We start from the raw sequence: 21376 nt of genomic DNA on the forward strand, positions 1-21376 counted from the left end.
CCTCTCTGCTCAAAGCACTGCAAAAATTAGTGGTAGAGTCATGAGCTGCAGACAAGTGCGACTTAAACAGCTTCATTATTAATCCATACATCAGCAGTGTATTTCCTGGGGTGATCCCCATTGGTCTGAGGAAGAAGACAAACTTCTGGAGTTACCATGCCTTCCGATTTTCCATTCAGCCATTGGACTCCAAGGTCCCAGCAGTACAAGTCTCAAAGTGGAATGGCTGCTTTTTCCTCTGAAAATAGGGGACAGAGAACCTCTCACGTATGAGCTGAGACTTCTCTGTTCTTCTTGCTACTGCCTACAGAGCAGAAGCAAGGCTATGCAATCAGGTATGTCCATATGTGCATCTATATGTTCTCAGTACCTTTGAAACCTGCTGAACAATTTCAGCTAAATTTGACAGATAGACAAGAGTGTCACAAATGATCACGTTCTACAAGATTCATAAAAACTGGCAGCCAGAATGCCTCAAACTGCCCAACATAAATACCCTGAGAAGATGGCTGCAACACAAATCATACATTATCAAATACCCAAAGAATCCAGACAGGAAAGTCTTTCAAAACATATCAAACGGAGAAAAAACAAACAAACTAACCACCCACCACCTGTCAGCTGAAACTTACAGACATCTATGAGACAGAAATATGTAAGGAAAAAGGGTTCTACTATCACAAAATTACTTGGCTACTAGCTCGAATTTTCATTTAATGTTGTGGCTATGGAAAGAAACAAATCCCTGTCTGAAGCCTAACATACCATGTGATACTCAGAAGGCAGTAAGTGAAGTTAGCAGCAATTCCTTGGAATGCCTTTTCTTTCCACCTAGTTAGACTTGTGTTATAAATACTATGGCTGAGCCCCTGTTACTTACCCAGAAGGCTGTATTTCTCACTTAATGAATCGTCTCTTTCATGCTGCTCAGGCAAATACTGCATATCTTGAATTTCACTAGAAGCTACAGGATGCACAAATGAATCTGTAGTTTTCACAGATTCACTTCGTTTTGCTAATGTAAACCAATCCTTTGTCTGAGAAACTGTAGCCTAGGAAAAGAAATGTCATGGAATAATTCAAATTTCTCTATTGCTGCATTTCTAAGAGCAGAGGGCTTATTGTCTGAAGCCATTTGTGCAGTCTGTTCATATAGATTTCTGTAATGATAGTTCCCAGTGAACAGAGTAGCTGAGCATACTTGTAACACAGTTTCTGTTTAAGCTGTATTACAACCCATCAACTTTCTTCTATACGACAAAGAGCTTTGAAAATAAGGGATATTCAGAGAATCAGTTGTCCAATTAGGTTGCGACCTCACTAGAATAATTTAACCCTATGCATTCAGTCTAACTTGATGTTACACCCAGTAAACATGTTTATTTTACCTGTCCAAGAGACACGTGCAGCTTCTTCATAGTCAAAGAAGTGTCATCCTCCTCAGGAGGGGGAGAACTTGGCTTTTGCTTCCTTATCCAGGGATAGTAGTCACTATCGATAATGAAATTAATGCCAGTCTTGCTCCATTCTACCTGTGATATCAGTTTAGCAAGCCTGAAGTTAAATGTTGGGACAAGAAAAGAGTTAACTTTAGCTTTTAATCAGAGAATCAGTTGATTTTTCCCCACAATAGGCAATAAAGAACATGATTCATATAAAAATAAATTGCTACAGAGAACTTCATGATCTGCTTTATTATTTCATCCTTCACATGCTGTAATACATGTAAATGCCAGTATTGCCATTCCATAGTCCACCAGCTACAGCCTATTTTCAGGGTGGCCTACTTTGCTTTACTAGTAAAACTGATTTTATCAGGGTGATTGTGCATGTTTCTACACAGTTCCTAAGCCCTGCCAAGAAGCCCTTGAAATTTTGATCACTAAACCAGAACTATTCTCCTGGACTGTGGAAGACCTGTATCCCCACCAGGCGCTACGTTTCCTAGTCATGTCAGCAATTTTCCAGCAGCAATGCCACAGCAGTGATCATACTGGTTGAACTTTCTGCTGATAAAGAGACAGCTGATGCCACCATGTTCACCTGGCTGCTGTATGAGACTTCATAGTACTGAACGGCAATCCAGTGCTACTTTGTGTTAGTGTCAACCTTGTGATGTTCAGGAAAAGGCAGCCTTAGAACCACATGAGAATAACGAGGATGCTCTGGGTTCAAGAACTGAGGCAGAACTTAGTTAAGTTAGAAAGCAGGACAAAACCAACCAAGGCGCATGAGAAGGGAAGATGAAGCCTATGCCTGAGCCTACAACCATCAGTGAATTCCCAGTTTTGTTTGTCCCCAATACTTAAGGGGAAACAGGATTTTGTTCTAGGGTTGGGGTACCTTCATCTTTAAACACAAGTTTTCCTTTTAGCATCTCAGCCTATCTGGATCCTGATTCAGAAAGACAACTTAAACTGCTGATGTAAATGGAAATTAGGTACATGCTTAAGGTTTGTTTTATGTAATTCTCTTAAGTAAAACTCCTTGATCAAAGAAATACTTTGCTATAGCAGAAGATCAAAGTTAGTGTTTCATGAACCCCAGATATGTGTAAAGCAGCTTGCTACTGAAGTTAAAATGGAACACTCTGTCATGGTTTCCTTGTTCTTTACAAAGCTTTCCATTTGAATGTAATCTTCAGAATACTGAAAGTTAAAAATGTTTTGAAATCTTTAATGCTGAAGTCTATACGCCAGTAACTAGTCTGTCATTACAATGATCAAACATGACTTCTGTGAACCACTCTGCTAGGTTGCCTCTCCCTTCTGGACCCCTGAAACACACTACAGTCAGCATCTAGACACAACCTTAAAGGATGTAGAGGCAGATCCTCCCCAAAAGCACATTAAACCTCTTGAACATCTGCTGAAAGGACATCTGGAAAAATACAGCAAGTGTATAACAGTAAATCATCCAACTATGCCACGGCATCCCACAGAGAACCTTGCAAAAGGAAGTCCGACAGTGGGCCCAAAGGCACAAAACTAATAATTGAAATAAAAAGGACCGGCTGTTTTTTCCAAATAGATTTCACATATTCCTAACTTCCACTGACACAGCTTACATATTGATTAGAGAAATATGCATTGCTACCACGATATCTCTGTGGAACAGAGACTCAGAAATCAGTAAACCCCAGTTTTACTCTCTTTGTAATGGTGTAATATAGTATGTAATTCATAGTAAAGGAAAATTACAGCATGATGTCACTGATTTTACTTTATGCATGTCTCTAAAATACTCAAACAAACAGGACTAGAGGCAGCAGAAAACAGATTAAGAATACTGTACACATTTACAATTGAGATACAGCATAAAAGATTACAATACCTGTATTCAAAGTAACAGTCGCTTTCTAGAAATGCTGGAAGCCTTTCTTTCTTAATCCACTGAATTGCTTGTTCTCGATCAAGACACTATTAAAAAGAAATGCCAAAGATTTGCAGTGTGATTGACTTTCTCATTTTGTTTGCCATGTAACTGACTCCATCTCCTTCTACAGAAGCATTGTCTCAGGAAGACAAATATACAGTGAACACCTCTTTTGTTATCCAGTTTAGCCTTAATTGTGCTGGGACAATTGAGTTAATTTACTTTCCTATTAAGAGCTAAAAAGATCTAAACCTGATTTCATCTATAAGAGTACTTTTTAAACAAATCACGGGTGCCTTTTCTTGGAAATAATGTGTGTATGAATCATGCTTTTACTGTACAATTCCAAATGCTAATTAGATGCTCCTAAATTTTCTGCAATAGGAAAATGCTAATTTTTCTGACTTTATCAGATTTTATAAGTAATCACTATTTCATTTTTCCTCAAGAATTTGAAGAATAAGGAACCCGTAAATTATACTCCCAGAATGGAAGAGCTGTAGGTATTAAAAACAAAATCAAACACATAAAAAGCCAATCAGTCATCACCTTTCCTGCTTTTACACTGGAGCATTCCACAACTGCACTGCACACATTAACTCTCATAGTGGAAACCAAAGTGTGTTATGAATTGGGCCCATAACAGATTTTTGCTCAGGTGGTCTATGCCTCGGTGCCTCATCAAAGCAGAAGCAAGGTGGCCCCAAAGAGTGGTCTGGGGGGTGAAAGGGAGTGTTGGGCAGCAAGCTGCACAGAGCCAGCTCACCAAAAAACTATGCCTAGGGTCTCAGACAGGGAGCAAGCTGACTACTGGCAACACTGATCCACAGCTGTTTCCCTTAGAAATGACAGCACACTTTTTTCCTGTTTGTTTTTTTTTTTTAAGAGAGTACATTTTCCACTCTTAGGGGATGACCTGTTTTATTTATCTGAGGTGCATTTTTCCTTTTAGTGAAGGCAAGACTGATGATTTGGAATAATGCAGTAACTCCAGTTGTCCATAAAAACAGGTGAAGTTTGGGCAAGGATGGATGCTACTTGCTATATCAAATAATCAGTTCATGCAATTACATTTTGAATTTTCTTTCCATGAGCTAATATTCCATTAGGGACAAGGGTTATTTCTGCCTCATATATATCTGTAGGGGATTAAAAATCCTGAATTACTCAGAAAGTGGGTGGGGTTTCATTTAGAGAGAAGAAAACATTTCAAAATATGGAAAGCTTATGTTGGCAGCGGCTCATACAATGTAATTTGTGGAGATGGAGACTAATTATTCCCAACTACACAGTATATGCCTCATGTTGGTAACCGACAAGCTTTTTTGGAATACAGAAAATTGTCTCTTTATTTTGGCATCTAGTATTTATGTATTTACTGACCCACAGCCCAGTTCTTTATCTGAGTGATTCACAACATGTTCGTGTCTGTACATGGCTGGTACACAAAATCTAACATACTATCAAAAGGAAAGAACCTCCACTCTTCCCCAGAGAAAGATGCTACATTTAATCTGATGGGTTTTGTTATTTGGTTAGCTTCCTTACCCCGTCAGCCTCAGGCCTTGCTGGGACCCTATCCAGCAAAGCTTTTAGCACATATTTAACTTCCCTGTGTCAGGAGGATGGAGCCAGGCTCTTCTTGGTGGCAACCAATGATAAGACAAGGGGCAATGGGTGCAAACTGAAACACAGGAGGTTCCACTTAAATTTGAGAAAAAACTTCTTCACAGTAAAGGTAACAGAGCACTGGAACAGGCTGCCCAGGGAGACTGTGGAGTCGTCTTCTCTGGACACATTCAAAACCCACCTGGACACATTCCTGTGTAACCTCATCCAGGTGTTTCTGCTCCGGTGGGGGGATTGGACTGGATGATCTTTTGAGGTCCCTCCCAATCCCTAACATTCTGTGATTCTGTGTGATTAAAGTTAAACACGTACTTAAGTGCTCTCTTGAACTGGGGTTTCTCCAAAGTAGGGTATGTTGGATGCCAGCTTGTTTCTTTCCATAGTTGTGATCAATTCTACCCAACTTTGTGGGGTTTTTTTCATAATATACTTCATGTCAAGTTTTGACTGTTGATAAGAAGATACTTACCTCCACATCAATAATTTGCAAGTGTGCACACACACATGCAGAGAACTTTAGCTTATCCGTAATTTTGTAACAGTCTGAGAGGGAAGTAAAATACAGATAAAAATAGCACTGGGTGTACTTCTTAGGCCTACTAGTCATTTTCATTAGTTATGTGCCAGTGATGGCCACTCAAGGTGACTTTTTGTAGCAATGTAACATTCAAAGCAACTGTGAGTCTCTTAAGTCAGTGTGAAGAAAGCAGCTAAAGCAAAGAAGACAGCAGCACCTGATGCCTGAAAGATCAAATCCTATTTGATTTGAACAGAACTACTTGATGCAGTTGGACTGGGATGACTTCTGGTTCAGTCATAGGGTAGTACAAAGAATGAAGCTGACTTCTTTCACGTTGTGTAGTTCCAGTAAGTTTTTGACATGTTGATTTTTAGGCCATTTTGTTCCAGCTCAGCCTTGAGATGTCAAGCTGACCTGGATGAGGCATCTACATTACCTATCCAGTAAATGAGGAGTCAAAAATAAGAAGAAACACCACTCTTTCACCTAAAAAGAAGCAGTGTGCTGAGGCATAATGCTCCTCAAAAGGCCATAATGCTTCCCTTTGGAAAATGGCCCAGATAAAGAAATATGTTCTTAAATAATACAGAAGCCCTGTTGCTGCAAACCACATGAAAGATGTAAGGAATAGAGAAATGGCTTTGATTTTGTTGAGAAAGGCCATCCATAGCTGCAATGTGGAGTCAACCCAGAGAGCAACATTAGCCACACTCGCACAACATTTCCCAGTTGAATCCTGAGAGCAAATAAGAAATCGAGAATAACTCTTCGGGTTTTATGCTCTCAAGCAAAGTATTTGTGAAAACAATTACTTAACATGGTAGGGATGTCTGTGAGCCTTGTCCTATTGTACCATTTGTCCATTTAGATGCAGATAATTACAATCTCACGTTACTATCCTTTTATTAAACATCATTGCCTTTTGACCTCTCTCAACACTGTTTTCTTTTCTGAAAATCATTAAGCTTATGCTAGGCAAACCAGCAGTTTGTTACAACTCCCTGATTTTCTCTCAGCTTTCCAGGTATGACATAATTTAGAGCAGCCGCCTCTAAAAATGTAGCAAACCCTTAGACTGGCCTTGAATGAAATGAACTGAATTCACATCAGTCACACCAATGCAAAGTAAGCAAGAAAGGAATAAAACAAGTATCCCGGTGAAATATTTTTTCTCTTCCAAAGCTATTGCTTAAATGTACGGTCCCACAACTAATTATACTGTCTTGTAGTCTCTCAGGTGCTTCAACTCCTTATTTTAAGCTGCCTAATTTGGTACTGAAGAAAGCCCTGAAAGTAAACTGGTAAGAATATTAAAACCAATAGTGTCTGAGCAAGTTTGAAACAAGTTTTTTTTTTCTAAAATCCAACCTATCTTTCCATTAATTTAGCTTTCTTGTTGCCAGAGATTATTTTCTCTGGCTGTTTCGATTGATGCTAACCATGTAAATCCTTTGGGAATTAATGGAAGAGAGACTTACGTGTTGCCAGACCACAGATGAGCTCATAGCCACACACGGAAATTAATTAATAAGGAAAGACTGAGATGCATTAGTTTCAGTCAATTTGCACATTCCAGGGATCACTAGTAAAGTAACTGTTGTCATAATATTTTTTCTTTTAATATTAAAAAGTATTCGGACCACACAACTGAATCCTGCCCTACAGAGTCTTCAAAATTCTGTGCTACAGGATGTACATGTGTAATTCCATTCACTTGTCTGGTAGACACATGTGCGTTGCAGGGCATAATTTGGCCCATCATTATGTTTTCCTAACATAAATTAACATTTTTCCCAAGCTACCAAGCCAAACACAACAATAACTACTGCCAGTATCTCTACAGTAAGATCTAAATATAAACTCAGGGACTACAAGATGCTTACCATAGTGTTGTAATTTGGATCCATATTGAAGGCTGGAGAAGCACTGCACATTTTGGAGAGCTGCCCATCATTCTCTGCTTTCCTTAGAACATCATAAATGGGTTTTGGAGGTTTCTGATCATGTAGAATATTTTTCAGCTGGCTCTCCAGGCGTTGTGTGGCATCGTTAACTACTTCAAAAACCCCAAAGTCAGAGTTAAATTTAACCGGCTGGGCAAAAGTCTGCAAAAGAAGTTTGGAAAGCTTATAACATTGTAATAAGGGAACTTTTTCATTTAAGAAAGTTACTTTTTACAGTATAGAAGCATCCTACAGAATGCAAGCTGGTACTACGAGGCTTCTTTCTGTTGCCTGCTGTAGTTTATGTCTAGGGCCTGGAATAGTAATTTTTCTGCATTCTTGTTCTTTAGTCTCTTTGCTGCATAGCTTTTCAAAGCATTCCTACTTTTTATCTTGGCTATGCTTAATTGTCAAGAACTTAACTCATTCAAGATCATAGACCATTCTTTTTCACATGCAAATAATAGATCCAGTACACAGATGTCTAGAATATATAATTCACAGTGATGTTAGGAACTGTTCTGCAGGAGACTACTTACCAATAGGATCAGACCTCAAGTGTTATTCTGCTGTTCATTACCACAAACGATCAAGGCTTGAAAAGATTAGCAATGAAGCCGACTTTTTAAGTATAATATGTATCTGAGAACGATGAATCTGAAGGTTTCTATATGTAGGAAAGGCTTTTCACCATATCGTTACTTGTAGGTCAGGCATCTACCATAACCTATGGCATGCAGTATGTTTTATTATACATCACTGGTTTAGCCAGGTACTGTGTAATACATGAGACAGACCAAACTACAATGTCAGCTATGTAATTGTAACTTTCGTCAACTCCAAAAAACCCACTGCACGTATACACATTAAAACAGACCCATCTTTCTTCCTTTGAGTTCTGGTATTAGGTATTTCCTTAAAAGCCCATCTTTCAAATTCTTTTACTTGAAATGAAGAGGGAAAATGTGAATGGATTTTACAGAAGTAATAGGGGATACCCAAGACGGTTGTGAATATGAGATTATATACAACCAGAGCATATAAGCATCTCTGCACTGAGCTGGAGGACAAGAAGGCATGTTGTATTTCAGAACTGAAGAAAAGCCTGGCCATATCTAGACCCAGTGCCAAAATTCTTTTTGGCTTCATTCCAGGCAGGATCCCACCTGGTGTTTGTACAGTTGTCATACCCCTGTGCTTAATAAGATTATTTTATTTTTTCAAGGACTGTATTTTTAATTTCCTTGAACTTTTTCATATATTACATATATACACACAGACATAATTCATATACATACTATGTATGCTGAATACATGCTACATATAGTATAGAAATCTATTACAGACCAATTTTATTCTTCTTCACACCTATATAAGTCCAAAGTAACCACGTCAGTATGAGCGATTTTGTTGCTTCTGTTTGAAGCCCCCTTGTTGATCAACATCTTGTAGAGGAATGCCCAGGATCAAGCCATGTGGCTGCAACATGTGGTTACAACATCCCCTACTTAGCCCATAATGTCTCACTGTGGAGGCTCAGCCTGGCAAAGCACGTAGCGTGTGAGAGGTGTGAGCGTGCGACTGGTGCCTGTGACATCAGACTGCCACTGCTCACAGCCACGCACTGAATTGCATTAGTCTGCTTAGTTACCTAACTTCAGTTGAAATCATGGCTTGGTTTTTGTTCTCTGACACCTTGTGCTTCTTTTGGCAACAAATTTCTCCAGGGTGCTCTGCAGGTTTTAGTGGTTTTTCTCCAGATGTACAGAACAGCATTTTAAAGAGGCTTTTATGTGTAGTCAATTTCTCTATACTTCTTTCAGAACTCCTCCCAGTTTGCTATATGTACACTCCATGTACTTTCAAACCTAATTTGGGCTGCCACCAGCTTGTAAGTGACTAACTGTGCAACCTTAATAACTTCCAAATGTATTCTTTCTTATTTATTTTTTCATGCTTTTAAAAGGGAAACAGAAGAAAACACACTAAGAAACAAGGTGCTTCGGTTTCTCAGGATTTGAAATGCTCTTGCTTGTGGAAAAAAGCAAACAAAGTGCAAATTCCATAATCCAGGGCTATGTGACTGGACATGACCAGATTATTTTAGTTCCATGTTATGCAGTTTGAACACTAAGCAAAGACAACATTAGCTTATCACACACATCTACTTTTATTTAATCCTTTTTAACTCACTCTAAATCTCATTTTTTCAATACGCATTCTAATTAACTGCACAGAAAACACATGACAACCTTATTGTAGTGAGGCAGATGCTAGTATTAATTTTTAAAATGTAAATTGCATTGCTATTTTGCGAGTCTGGCTACAAATCATTTGCAAGACAAATATACTAATGGAACAAAGAACACACACTGATGAGGCAAGAAGGTTAAGACTTCATACATGATATTTGACTGAAAAAGATGGCTCTAGTCCAGACTTTGGACCAAGGTGTAGCTACCTGTCCCCAGGAATATCAAAAGACATGCATAATTCTTCTATCAGGCAGAGAGTAGCCAGTAGAGCCCCTTTACTTGACACCAGCAAGACTACATCTGGATAACTGCATTCAGTTTTGGGTCCCTAGTACAAGAAGGATGTTCATATATTTGAGTAAGTCGAGCAGACAAGCACCGAGATGGCTGGAGCACCTGTCCTGTGAGGAGAGGCTGAGGCTGAGGGGGACCTAGCAGCAGTCTTACTTACAGTACTTACAAGGAAGTTACTGAGGAGATAAAGACAGGCTTTTCACAGAGGTGCCTCAAGGGAGGACAAGAGACCATGATCATATGCTGAAACAGTAGAATTTTCAACTGTGTATAAGAAAAAAGGTCATTGTGGAATGACTAGAATTGGAACAGAATGCCCAGAGCAACAAAGGAATCAGTTGTTGAAGATTTTCAAGACAAACTGGAGAAAGTACCAAGCAAGCTGGTATCAAAATTAAGCATTGGCCCTGCTTTGGTTGTGAGGCTATACTACAGATCTGCCTGAAGTTCCTTCCAGCATGAGTGATCTATGATTCTGTACAAATCCCAAACTCTCATCAAAGTATTGTGTAAAAGCATTTTAGAAGACTTCAAGCCTTTCTAGGGGAAATGTGTTTCACTTGCTTACTTAAGAAAACTAGAATAATAAATGAGAATGGTTTTAGAAGCGTATTAAAAGATAAATCCTGACCTTCTTAACTCACCCCCACCACAAAAACAGAAGTGATGTTATGACAAAAATCAAATGGCAACACAAAACAAACAAACAAACAAACAACCCCACCACAACCAAACCTGATTTCCTGTAGAAAACATTTTCCCAGTTACAGTCCAGGACAGAGAGGCTCAGTCAATCTCTTTTCCTCTCAGTATGTGAAAAACGTTGGAGCAAACACACAGTCTAACCATTTGCACACATTACAAGCCACAGAAAAAAAGCCCAGCTTAATACCCTGTAGAGAACTTAAAACCTTTCCCACAAAAGCCAAGTGCTGTAAAATCCTACAATGTTTAATAGGACAATAATCAGAGAGGTTTGTGGCACCACCAATATTCTAGGTCATTGAAATAACAAGGAATCTCTTCAGTGAAGATGCCTGTGTTAAGGAGTGGATGATAGGCTATGCCATAAAGGAAGGGGAAAAAAATATCCATGCCAATTTAATATCCTAAAAAATGTCTTTCTTACCCCACATTTGGCAAGTGCTTTGGCTTTTTACAGACAAGTAAAATACACTAACAAAAGACTGAGTATCAGTGCATTCTTCCCTGTATTCTCTCTCCAGCTTGGGCCAATTTTTCATCCTTTGAAGACAGAAAGGGAAAACTCAAGATCCAAATTATACCTCAAGATAACAAGAAAAAATAAGTCAGGTTTGGCAGAAGACTTGAAGCTTGGGATTCATACATTATCAGTTCAGCACAATAAACAGGATAAACAAGGAGCTGAGTATATCAACAAGTAAGAAATCCACAGACTTTGCAAAGTGTTTCAATCACAGGCAATTCTCCCTTTGAGCCCAGTATGACCAGTGTAACTCAGTGTAGTTGTCTCAGCTTCAGAAAAAATCTCCAAGCAAACAACAAAAAGCTGTTTTCAGATTGTGGTAAAGCAATACTATTAAATAAATAAACGATTGCATGTACATTTTTGACAGCAAAGACATTTCTTAGCTGTCAAATACACATTGAATATGGTTTCTGCTGAAGAATAAACAGAATCCATAATTCTGAAACTTAGAGTTATGCATTTAACTGAAGGGAAAGCAAATTTCTCTCACTCCTCCCAAAACAGAAACCAAAACAGCATCCATCACCATGTTTCCAGGATATCAGACATATAAATCTCACTGTTCTCTGCCTTAACAGTTTTCAGATATACTTCAGATACACTTAACAAATGTGTAAATATACTCACTGCATCCCACTCTGAGCAATGAAGTTTGATCCCAAGAGAAATAGAATGACCACAGCTTGGCCACCTCTTACATTAAGGCCCTGAAAGGGCGGGAATGAATAGGGACTTCATCCAGGAGTTTTGCCAAACCTTCCTTAATACAGGTATGTGTGTATCATAAATAAATGTCAGTGAGAGTACAAACCAGAAGAGAATTTGAGCAGCTCTAAGAAGCGCCTGGAAAATGCAGAGTCAACAGCAACTTTCCCATTGACTTTAATGAATCCAGGATTTCCCTTCTGTTGATGAGTAAGACACAAGTCATAACAACATACCACAATCTAATTAAGAGATAAGAGAAAAGCATTTTTAGTAAACAATAAGAAAAAGTTGGGAGAGCTTAATTCGCTTCCTTTGAATGTCAAAGATAGCAAACAAGTTTTAGTCCTGGGTAAGACTCAGGCCTTGCTAATGCAAAACCCTTTTTAAAAAAGGTTGTGTTGGCACCTGCAGCCTCCCTTCACACACCTGGAAAAGATAAGAAGAAACTAATGAGCATATATTGATGCCTTGAATTGATGCACTGTAATTCCTTCATTTTCCTTCTTTCTTTTATGAGCAGAGAGCTTTTGTAGTGAGAACAACTTTCAAAAGTAGTCATCTTCAAAACTGAAGTCAATAAAACTGTCATCACTTGGTATCTTTCTGCTGCAAGGGAAACACACAGCCAGGGTATTGCAACGAAGAGTGATATCTCCTGACCAGGCGTCAACTGAGGTGCAGTGAGCTCTTCTGTCTCTAGTGCAACTCTTTGAGGTCGCAGAGAGGAGTGTGTGTTCATCAGGATCACTAGTAACTGGAAAGTGAAGGGTAAGGACTTGGGTAGAACAAATAACAGGCAGCTTGTAGAATGCAGGAGAAATTATCTGCCATTACTGAGCTTTCTTACCGAGATCTCCAACACTGGGCTAGATGGCAATTTCTGACTTCTGAATTTCCATTCCTGGCTAAACATGGAATCATAGAATGGTTTGCATTGGAAAGGATACAGTTGGCTTTCTGGGCTGCAAGCACACATTGCCAGATCACGTTGAGCTTCTCAGCAACCAACATCCCCAAGTCCATCTCAGGGCTGCTCTCAAACCATTTTCTGCCCAGCCTGTATTTGTGCTTGGAATATTACATATTTTTGGATGTTTTAAATACATGGATGAAAGATTCAAATTCTAGGCATGCCTGACTAGCTAGAAATGGAAACATATCCAGGCCAATGTTTCTCCTAAATCTTTCGTTTTAGATTAGTTACTAAGGAAGGTGTAACTCATTTGTATGTCATGTAATTTGTTTCTGCTACTGTGAAATCACTGTACTACCGGCAACAAGTGCCCTCATGAGGGTTTTTGTGTTATTTTATATTTCAGAAATATTTGCTGTACAAACTATCCTTCATTACAGTACATAGATATTTGGAGTACCTAGATATTAATGTCAGATTGTATTGAACATTATTATAACAACAGGATCATTTAAAGGACATACTGTAAATCAAAGAAAATAAATCTGTTGCTGCTACAGAAAGTCCCCAGTGATATTATTCTCCACACACTAGTGGTGCATTATAAGTCAATGCAGAGGCAGTCTTTTAAAATAAGCATATGCTACCTCTGATTTCTTGTATCAAGTCACACAATATTTTCAGTTTAACTTGTTGCCTAACTACTAACACACCTGGGTAATACTGTTCCCAGGCAACCATGTATAAGCACAACAAGAATAAAGCAATGGAAATCTCAGTGTGGCGTTTTAGTAGAAGCCTTCTGAGAAGAGGAGGGAAATTGGGAATATAAGGTATTCAAACCACAGAACTCAAGGCATCAATAAAACTTAATCCCGAAGAAGGTAGATCCTCAGGAAAAGATCAAAGAGAAAATAAAACAAATTATGAGAATATTACAGATAAAAATAGCTAATAGAGCATCTGTTTTCATGAAGATATGTAAATATATATGACAGACCACATGTCATCTTAGAAAACCACCAGGATTACCAGTGTAAAAGTGTTTACTCAGGAATGTCTGTGAACTCTTTTCTCTGGGCTTCCAGAGCAGTCAGGAGCGCCTGGAACAATCGCTGCGGTTCAGAGCTGCTGGGCTGCGCCAGGACTGCCGGCTGAGGAGTCCTCTGAGGCCAAGGAGAATTTTGGCCCCTAACAGATGTCCTGAAATCTGTGCATGTCCAAGGAGACCCAGAGACTAAGAAGGCTGAACTTATTACCCATTTCATTCTCTGTGATTTGGGGAAAACTTGAAGCATAGTTTCCAAATAAGCAGCAGAGGTGTTGAGGATGGTATTCCTGTGCTAAGAACAATCTGGCACACGGAAGGAGGCCTGGGTTTAAAAGGTACATAGTTCAGCTTGGATTTAGGCAGATATCCTAAAGCAGCTACACGGCTGAGGCTGGGGGGGGAAGAGAAAAAATCCAGCCCGCTCACTATACATTTTCTTCCACCTGCATCTCCCTAGCTTTGCAGAAATTATTCTTAGGAATCTTGCAGCGTGATGAAAGCATGTAAAGGCAGAGCTCCCGAGAGAAGTCAGTATCACTGCTGTGCACAAACCCTACACTCTGATACAGAGGAAATACCTCCAGATCCTATTTTATGATAAAAAATTGACACGAGGAGCCCATTCTACCATCCTCAGTTCTGCAACTGCCATTACAGATTTCATGTACTTTTACACAAATCTGTGGTGTGGCTTAAGAGAGCACACCCATGTATTTCAATAGTGGCTGTACCATACTCTTACGTCCAAGGATAATCAAGAAATATTCTGCCCCTTCCTAATGCTGGTGGTGGTCCCTACCAAGCAAGTTGCAGAAATGGGCATATATTCTCATAACGCAGCCTGTTGGGTGGAGACAATGGAGATAGTCAGGACTGAGACTACTAAGATGAAGTTGGGAGAAGTTGCCGTATTGAGAGAGCAGGACAGTACATGTGCCTGTCATGAGAGGGTGGGGAGGCAGGGTCATTGATGGGGAAATGGAACAAAATATAGGGCAACTGGTTCAATATAGGTTACTGGGTATGGTGGTTTAACCACAACTGGATCAGCACAAAGAAAACAGTGAAAGACTGCATCCTAGCTGAAGATGGGAGAGGAAGAAGAAAGGAGCACCAGCTTCAAGGTCTTAACAGCCATGAAGAGAGAGTTGCTTCCTGAGGCAAACTTGTTATTAATCACTGAGTGTATGCCCAGAAGAATGTAAAAGGACAAATATTTATTATGTCAGCATGTCATGATAAAAGTGGACTCTTTATGCTTTTTAAATAAGTATTTACATCTCTTTTTCATTTCCTATTAATAGTATTTTGATGCCCTGTGATTTAAATACATAAATTTGCAAGAGAAAAATCATGTCTTCACAAGTCCAGGTACTGTGTTTTTTTTCCTGACAGATAACATTGAATGGTAAGAGTTGCTACCACTAAAATACAGACATATTGTAAAAGCTATTTAATTTCCCAGTGGCAAAATGCAAAATGTTCTAAGATGGATTACTTTACTACTAATCTTAGCAAGGTGTTTCTTGTATTTTGCAATGAATTTCTGTAAGGTACTTACCGGAAGACTCAAAAACTCGTTAAAGTAGTCCACAAGCATATCATCTGTGGCTAAGAATTCTTCCTACAGAGAGACAAAACCACAATGCAAGGTTTGTACTAACCTGTGCTAACAGGTTTGAATGCACTGTTGCCTCAAACAATTACTTTTCCATGAGATATGACATGCAAACTTTTGCAAAATGTTATTTCCCACTTCTGATACAACAATTGCATCTCTGTTATATTCTAGGCATTGCATATCACTGGGGTGATAAAAAAGACGTGTGAAGGTAAATCCTTTGCCAAAAATATACAGATAAAGCCTTCATAAACCAAACAGCTTCTAAAAGCTGGAAATTTGCATGTTTACTGTTGAAAAAATGTGCACAATCTAACAGTCTAGAAGTTCCTCACATTACACCTTTCTTTTTCACTCCTGGGAAGGAGGGGAGTATAAACTCTTACCGAACTCCATTTCTGTACCCACACTGCTGTTCGGGGATGATTTGGCGGAATTGACAGATGTATAGTTTGGCTCACCAAGCAAGCAGTATATGCAATACTTGGAATCTGGCAGCACTGGGAGGCTTTCTGTTGATTTCATCACAAGTGAAGACTGTACCTGCAGGTGTTTCTGGACTCTTTCTGACCCCTGCATTTTAAATCCTGTTAACAAGACTCAAAACATGTAGATTTTTTTTTTTTTGCTATTGACAAATCGGATCCCAATCTTACTTCTACTGCACTAAATACCATCCTCACCACCCTCAGCCCTCATTTCAATTCAACAGAATATAGAACATTATTTCATTGGACTTCAGAAATCTGTCTTCAGTATCATGAAGACTTGCAAACAATTTTTAATAGTTTCAGTTTCTTGAATATTCTATTATTTCTGCCTTGCAACACAAGGAAAATGCACCTAAATCAAATGCTGATATCAGCAAAGATCCTGTGACACAATCTTTTTCTCTTTGTTAAGCTCATAGCAGTGTAATACGCTACTGAGGAAGGTTGTGTACAGTGTACATGGTGGCACTTGTAGGCAGGCAGCACTTTGATCGAAACTCCACAGTGTCTAACCTAATTAAACACAGGCTGTACCTAGGTAAGGAAGAAATCTTGGGCTAATCTACTTTCCTATGAACCCAGTAAAGCCCCTGTGTGCTGCATGACAGGCTGGAATCAGACCTAATAGTTTTTGCCCAGCCTTAGTCTGCCAATATTTATTCCTTAGCACTTGTGGTTGCTGCTATGACTGATACTGGGCAGGCAACTAAGTCCATGCTCATTCCTGGAAAATGCTGACAACATTGAAAGCAAGGCTTTCCGCATTGCAGAGATTGTGCTTTATTTGGATCACAGACCCACAGTCCAATGCAGTTGCAGTATCATGTACCTAGAGATGTTAGGGCACTGACTAGGCAGGAATCATAGAATCATTTTGGTTGGAAGAGACACTTAAGATCATTGAGTCCAACCATAACTAGCAGCAAACCTTGTCCCCAAGAACCTCATCTATACACCTTTTAAACACCTCCAGGGATGGTGACTCCACCACTTCCCTGGGCAGCCTGTTCCAACGCCTGACAACCCTTTCTATGAATTTTCTTTTCCCTAATATCCAATCTAAGTCTCCCCTGGTGCAACTTGAGGCCATTTCCTCTCTTCCTATTACTTGCTACTTGGGAGAAGAGACCAACCCCCTCCATGCTACAACCTCGTTTCAGGCAGCAATTAGGTCTCCCCTCAGCCTCCTTTTCTCCAGACTAAACAGCCCCAGTTCCCTCAGCCGCTCCTCACAAGATCTGTGCTCCAGACCATGCACCAGCTTCCTTGCCCTAGGAGAATTTACCCAAGTGTCTAACCCAAAGCATTTTGAAGTCAACCGAAAATGCTAATGCCACTAGGCAATCAATCAGATCCAGAAATCTCAACTCAGCAAGTATTAGCACAATTAACAACAACAAAAAATTATTAGAAACAAGGTGCAGTCTGCCCCACATTTGGTTTGGGTAATGCACAATTAGATTTGACACTGATAAGGGTGAATCTGAAGACAGCTAGTTGTGATATTACCCCATGTAAACATTTTGTTCTTTCAAAGGACTCATTCAAAATAATTTCATTTATTACGGACTGAAATATAAGATCTTTAAGAATATGCAGGTAACATGTGTTTTTAATTTGCCAAGGATGTAATTCTCTGTAGTCCCATATAACAGCAAGAAATGTAAACACAGTGGTTGATTAAACAATAAAATGTTTATGATCTTATTAATGCAAGCTTTACTACTTACTGATCTTACTACATCTATACTCAATATACTTTTCTCTGGTTCTTGAAGGTTTTCTTGTTGTCAGGATTTTCATTTGAAAGTATAATTGCACTTTCATATTTGCACATTATAGGTTATGAAGTTGCAAATACAATATTATAGCTTAGATTTTTGTCTCAGGAAGCATTTTGCTTCATTTCTTCCCATGCCATCTTTCCTGCTGCACAGTCCAAATTATGACTAGAAAAGCTGCATTACAATTGCAACTGGAGGTCAAGGTTTGCTAAAAATTGGTCCAAAACTGCAGTTTTGCTTTCCTGTAATTTGTGTACAAATAGCAATATCCTGAGCCTGATTTCTGACACTCTTTTAACATGGGAAGGAATTTATAAATCATTTTGGCAATGGTATACAACTGTTTCTTAGATATTTTGTGGAACCAAACCTTTCATCTGTAGTATTTGAGAGCTTTCTCTATTACTGCCATCACAAAAAAGTACAGCAACACATAATTATTATTAGATGCTAAAGGAAACGCGGAACATGAGTAAAAGAGGCACCATCTTGAAAGGTTTGCATTTCACATTGCAGCACCCACTAAAATGATAAATAACTCTCCACTCTTGAAACATATATAATAAATGGCATCCTTAAATGTCAAAAGTTAAAGTTAGTATAAAACCTTGATCCTGCATAGAGCTCTGACAGCTCCATGTCCTTGTGCGAAGTTTACCTGGAGTCAGACATTTCTAGTCACACAAAGTAGCCCACAGGCTCCCAAAAGGGATAGCAATAAATTTATACCTTAAAATACACAGTTACAAAGATATCTAAACTGGGGAAGAGGCAAACGTCACCTAAGCTGCAAGATTTAAGGTGTCATTTCATATGAGGTTAATATCTACCTTCCAAATGAGAAGACAAGCATCAGGAAAATACTACAAGGAGCTCCGAGCAAAAGGTAAAAAAGGTAAAGCAGAAAATTTTTAAGCCCATCAAGCTGACCCTTCCAGTTGATTGTTGCCTTCCTTCCTTCCTGTTTTCAGCCTTATTCTCCATGGTTTCCTGTTTACTTTGTTTCTCCTAATTATTTTCAAACTAAGGGTTTTTTGTGTGTGATAAAACAGTAGAAATTACTCAGTACTCCATACTTAGACAGAGGAAAGAAATGAGAAACCAGACAATGGTTTCCAAGAACTTTTTTTCCTTTTTAGCTCTACAGTTGCATGACAAAACAAACGATCAAGCCTTAAAAACCATACTTACGAACACGTCTTCTGTTATACATGGAGGCTCTGAAACACAAAAGAGAAATATCATACATTATCCAAGCAATACAATCAAGCTTGCTTAACTATGATTACTGAACAGAAACAAAAAGTACTGAGGCATGACAGCCTTCTTGGATATTCTGAAATAAAATAACTCAGCCTGAGGAAACAAAATAAACTCCAAGAACATGTAGCAACGTTGACCCATGCATAAAAAGGTTGAGTATCACAAGAATTATTTAAATATAATTAAAGTATTATTTAACTAGATTATTTCTCATACAACAGTGAACTTTTTGTCAGCTTTCCTCTACAAAATTGATTACTAGAAACTTACTGGTTTTAATCAAAGTAGAGGTTTGTATGAGACTCTAGAAGGCTTGAACAGCAAACATTACAAATCATATGACAAAATTCCAAAAAAGAGTAATTATGGATGTTCCAAAATAATCAAATCTCACCCATTCTAGGATAATATTCCATCTTCTGTGATGCCATTTGGAAGGAGCAAAGTTCTCTCTTCAGACTGCTGAATTTTGCTGGGCAAGTTTAAACCTAGCAGTTCAAAACCTCCCTGTTTCGCATCACCATCGGTCTCCCCGAGCCAATCCCCCTGGGGTCAGACCCCGGTCTGACACACTCAGTCTGTCACCCTGTGTGGAAAGCGCTACGTACCAGTGGTGAGCCGCTTCGACTGCATCCTGGATCTACACACGCCAGGGCCGGCACCCACACCTGCATGCTTACGGCCTCATTTGCCAAGGTGAAATCTTGACTGCAGACCAGAATAGAAGCTGCGGAGGTCCTGGGCCTGGCCGGGGACAGCGGGTGCGCGGCAGGGCAGGCTGGCTCTGCGGCGTGGCCCGCAGCACGGCAGGTTGCTATGGCACTGCAAACAATGCACAGCGTGAGGCCAGCGGGAAGCAAATCCTTCCAGTGCTGAGGCAAAGCTCCCTGACACACACTCACAGGTTAGGCTGGGCCAGATGCACTCTCACCCTGCCCTGCTTCCCCCACCAAAAACGGCTGATGGACCACTACGGTCATGCACACACCCCTTGGCCAACAGACACAGCTTAACCAATTAAACGGCTTGGTTGAGAGAAGTTTCTGGACCACTACCATAAATGAACACAGCTCAGATTCAACTAGTGTATAAATGGAGCCCACTGGCGACCCCCGTTGGGTTGCTGTTTGTGAGAAAAGGGAGTGTGTGGTGAAAGGTTTGACTCCTTAGACTGGCCATCTAAAGAACCTTCCCCAGGGACTGAGACACCTTTCTAACCTGGGAAGCGAGCTGGGTACCCTTGAGAGTCTCCATTTTGACACAGAGCAGAAAAATACACATTTTGTATCATCACTCTATTGTTTTGGGATCTGATCCCCTTGAGTTTGAGTCGTTTGTGTAGTAATCAAACTCCTAACTGGTATCAAACTTGTGTTTTATAACATTATCAGAGTGCTGAATAATTTTCGAAAAACCCTGTTTGTAATGGGTTTTCTGCTAAGCAGCTCTCGTTAAATAAAGTCTGTTGGGAGCCTATTGCCTGTGCCTCAATGGAATTTAGGGGTGTCTCTGTGACACAGGCACACTGCTGATATGGCCCCCAAAGAGATGCCTGTGGACTGGGAACTTCAGGATATTTGCAGCAAGAAATAAAGTGCTCTTTTCTCAGCTGACTTAGGTAGTTTTTAGTCCAAAATTGGATTCTACCTTCTCCTACATTAGCAAAGCCCTTCAGCCACGTGGGATTTTTGGCTTAAAAAGATCTCACACCATATGACTAATAACCAACAGATTTAAATAATGTATCACATAATTTGTATCTGTAAGCAGGCTGTAAAGCTTGATCCCCAGTAACAAAGTCAGTCCTATCTATGCTAGAGAACTTCCACTGTAGTCAAGTAAGAAAAGGTGAGGAGCTTCATATTGCTAAGGCTGAGATGAAAGCTGGGCTGTTTCCTGACAGGTACAAACAGCTCCATTGTGATGTGCCAGAAACACAACCTGCAGCCTTGGCAGCAGCCTTCCCTGCTTCCTCCTGCTGCCAAGGCCCAGACCTAGCTGAAATCCAAAGGCAGCTGCATTTTCCCCCAGCTGGGGAAAGGTTTAAAAATAGCATAGGTAGAAGGAGAAAACACATTAAGAGACAGAATACAGCCTACTCCCAGCATCTTAGTTTCTTCCTTGGCTTGAGGAGGTATTCCAAGAGCTAAGAAAAAGTCACATTTCTCTTAGGGTCAGTGAAAGCTGTGTACAAAGAAGGAATTCAGGCTCCTGTTTGAGGATTTCAGAAAATGTAAGGTGTTCTACAACTGGGATCTGAGGACATCCTACCTAGTGAGTACCTGATCCTAGAACTGC

General features: G+C 39.7%; 1 protein-coding gene across 6 annotated transcripts in view; it reads right to left on the minus strand.

Annotated features, from left to right (window-relative positions):
* The window catches only part of RGS22 (regulator of G protein signaling 22), a 70860-nt gene extending 50962 nt beyond the window's left edge, over window positions 1-19898 (minus strand). For all 6 annotated transcript variants that reach the window (XR_010470684.1, XR_010470683.1, XM_065054090.1 and 3 more), the window contains exons 1-7: window positions 19687-19898; window positions 19007-19035; window positions 15481-15543; window positions 7408-7629; window positions 3334-3419; window positions 1389-1554; window positions 881-1052 (exon numbers count right to left, since the gene is read on the minus strand). Coding sequence is in view for 4 of the 6 variants with exons in the window: in XM_065054090.1 (XP_064910162.1) it covers window positions 881-1052; window positions 1389-1554; window positions 3334-3419; window positions 7408-7629; window positions 15481-15543; window positions 19007-19035; window positions 19687-19711 (763 nt within the window). In the remaining 2 variants the exon portion in view is untranslated. The remainder of the gene's footprint in view (window positions 1-880; window positions 1053-1388; window positions 1555-3333; window positions 3420-7407; window positions 7630-15480; window positions 15544-19006; window positions 19036-19686) is intronic.
* Window positions 19899-21376: the final 1478 nt, after the last annotated feature.

This window comes from Columba livia, chromosome 2 (genome assembly GCF_036013475.1).
Source record: "Columba livia isolate bColLiv1 breed racing homer chromosome 2, bColLiv1.pat.W.v2, whole genome shotgun sequence".
Taxonomy (NCBI): Eukaryota; Metazoa; Chordata; class Aves; order Columbiformes; family Columbidae; genus Columba; species Columba livia.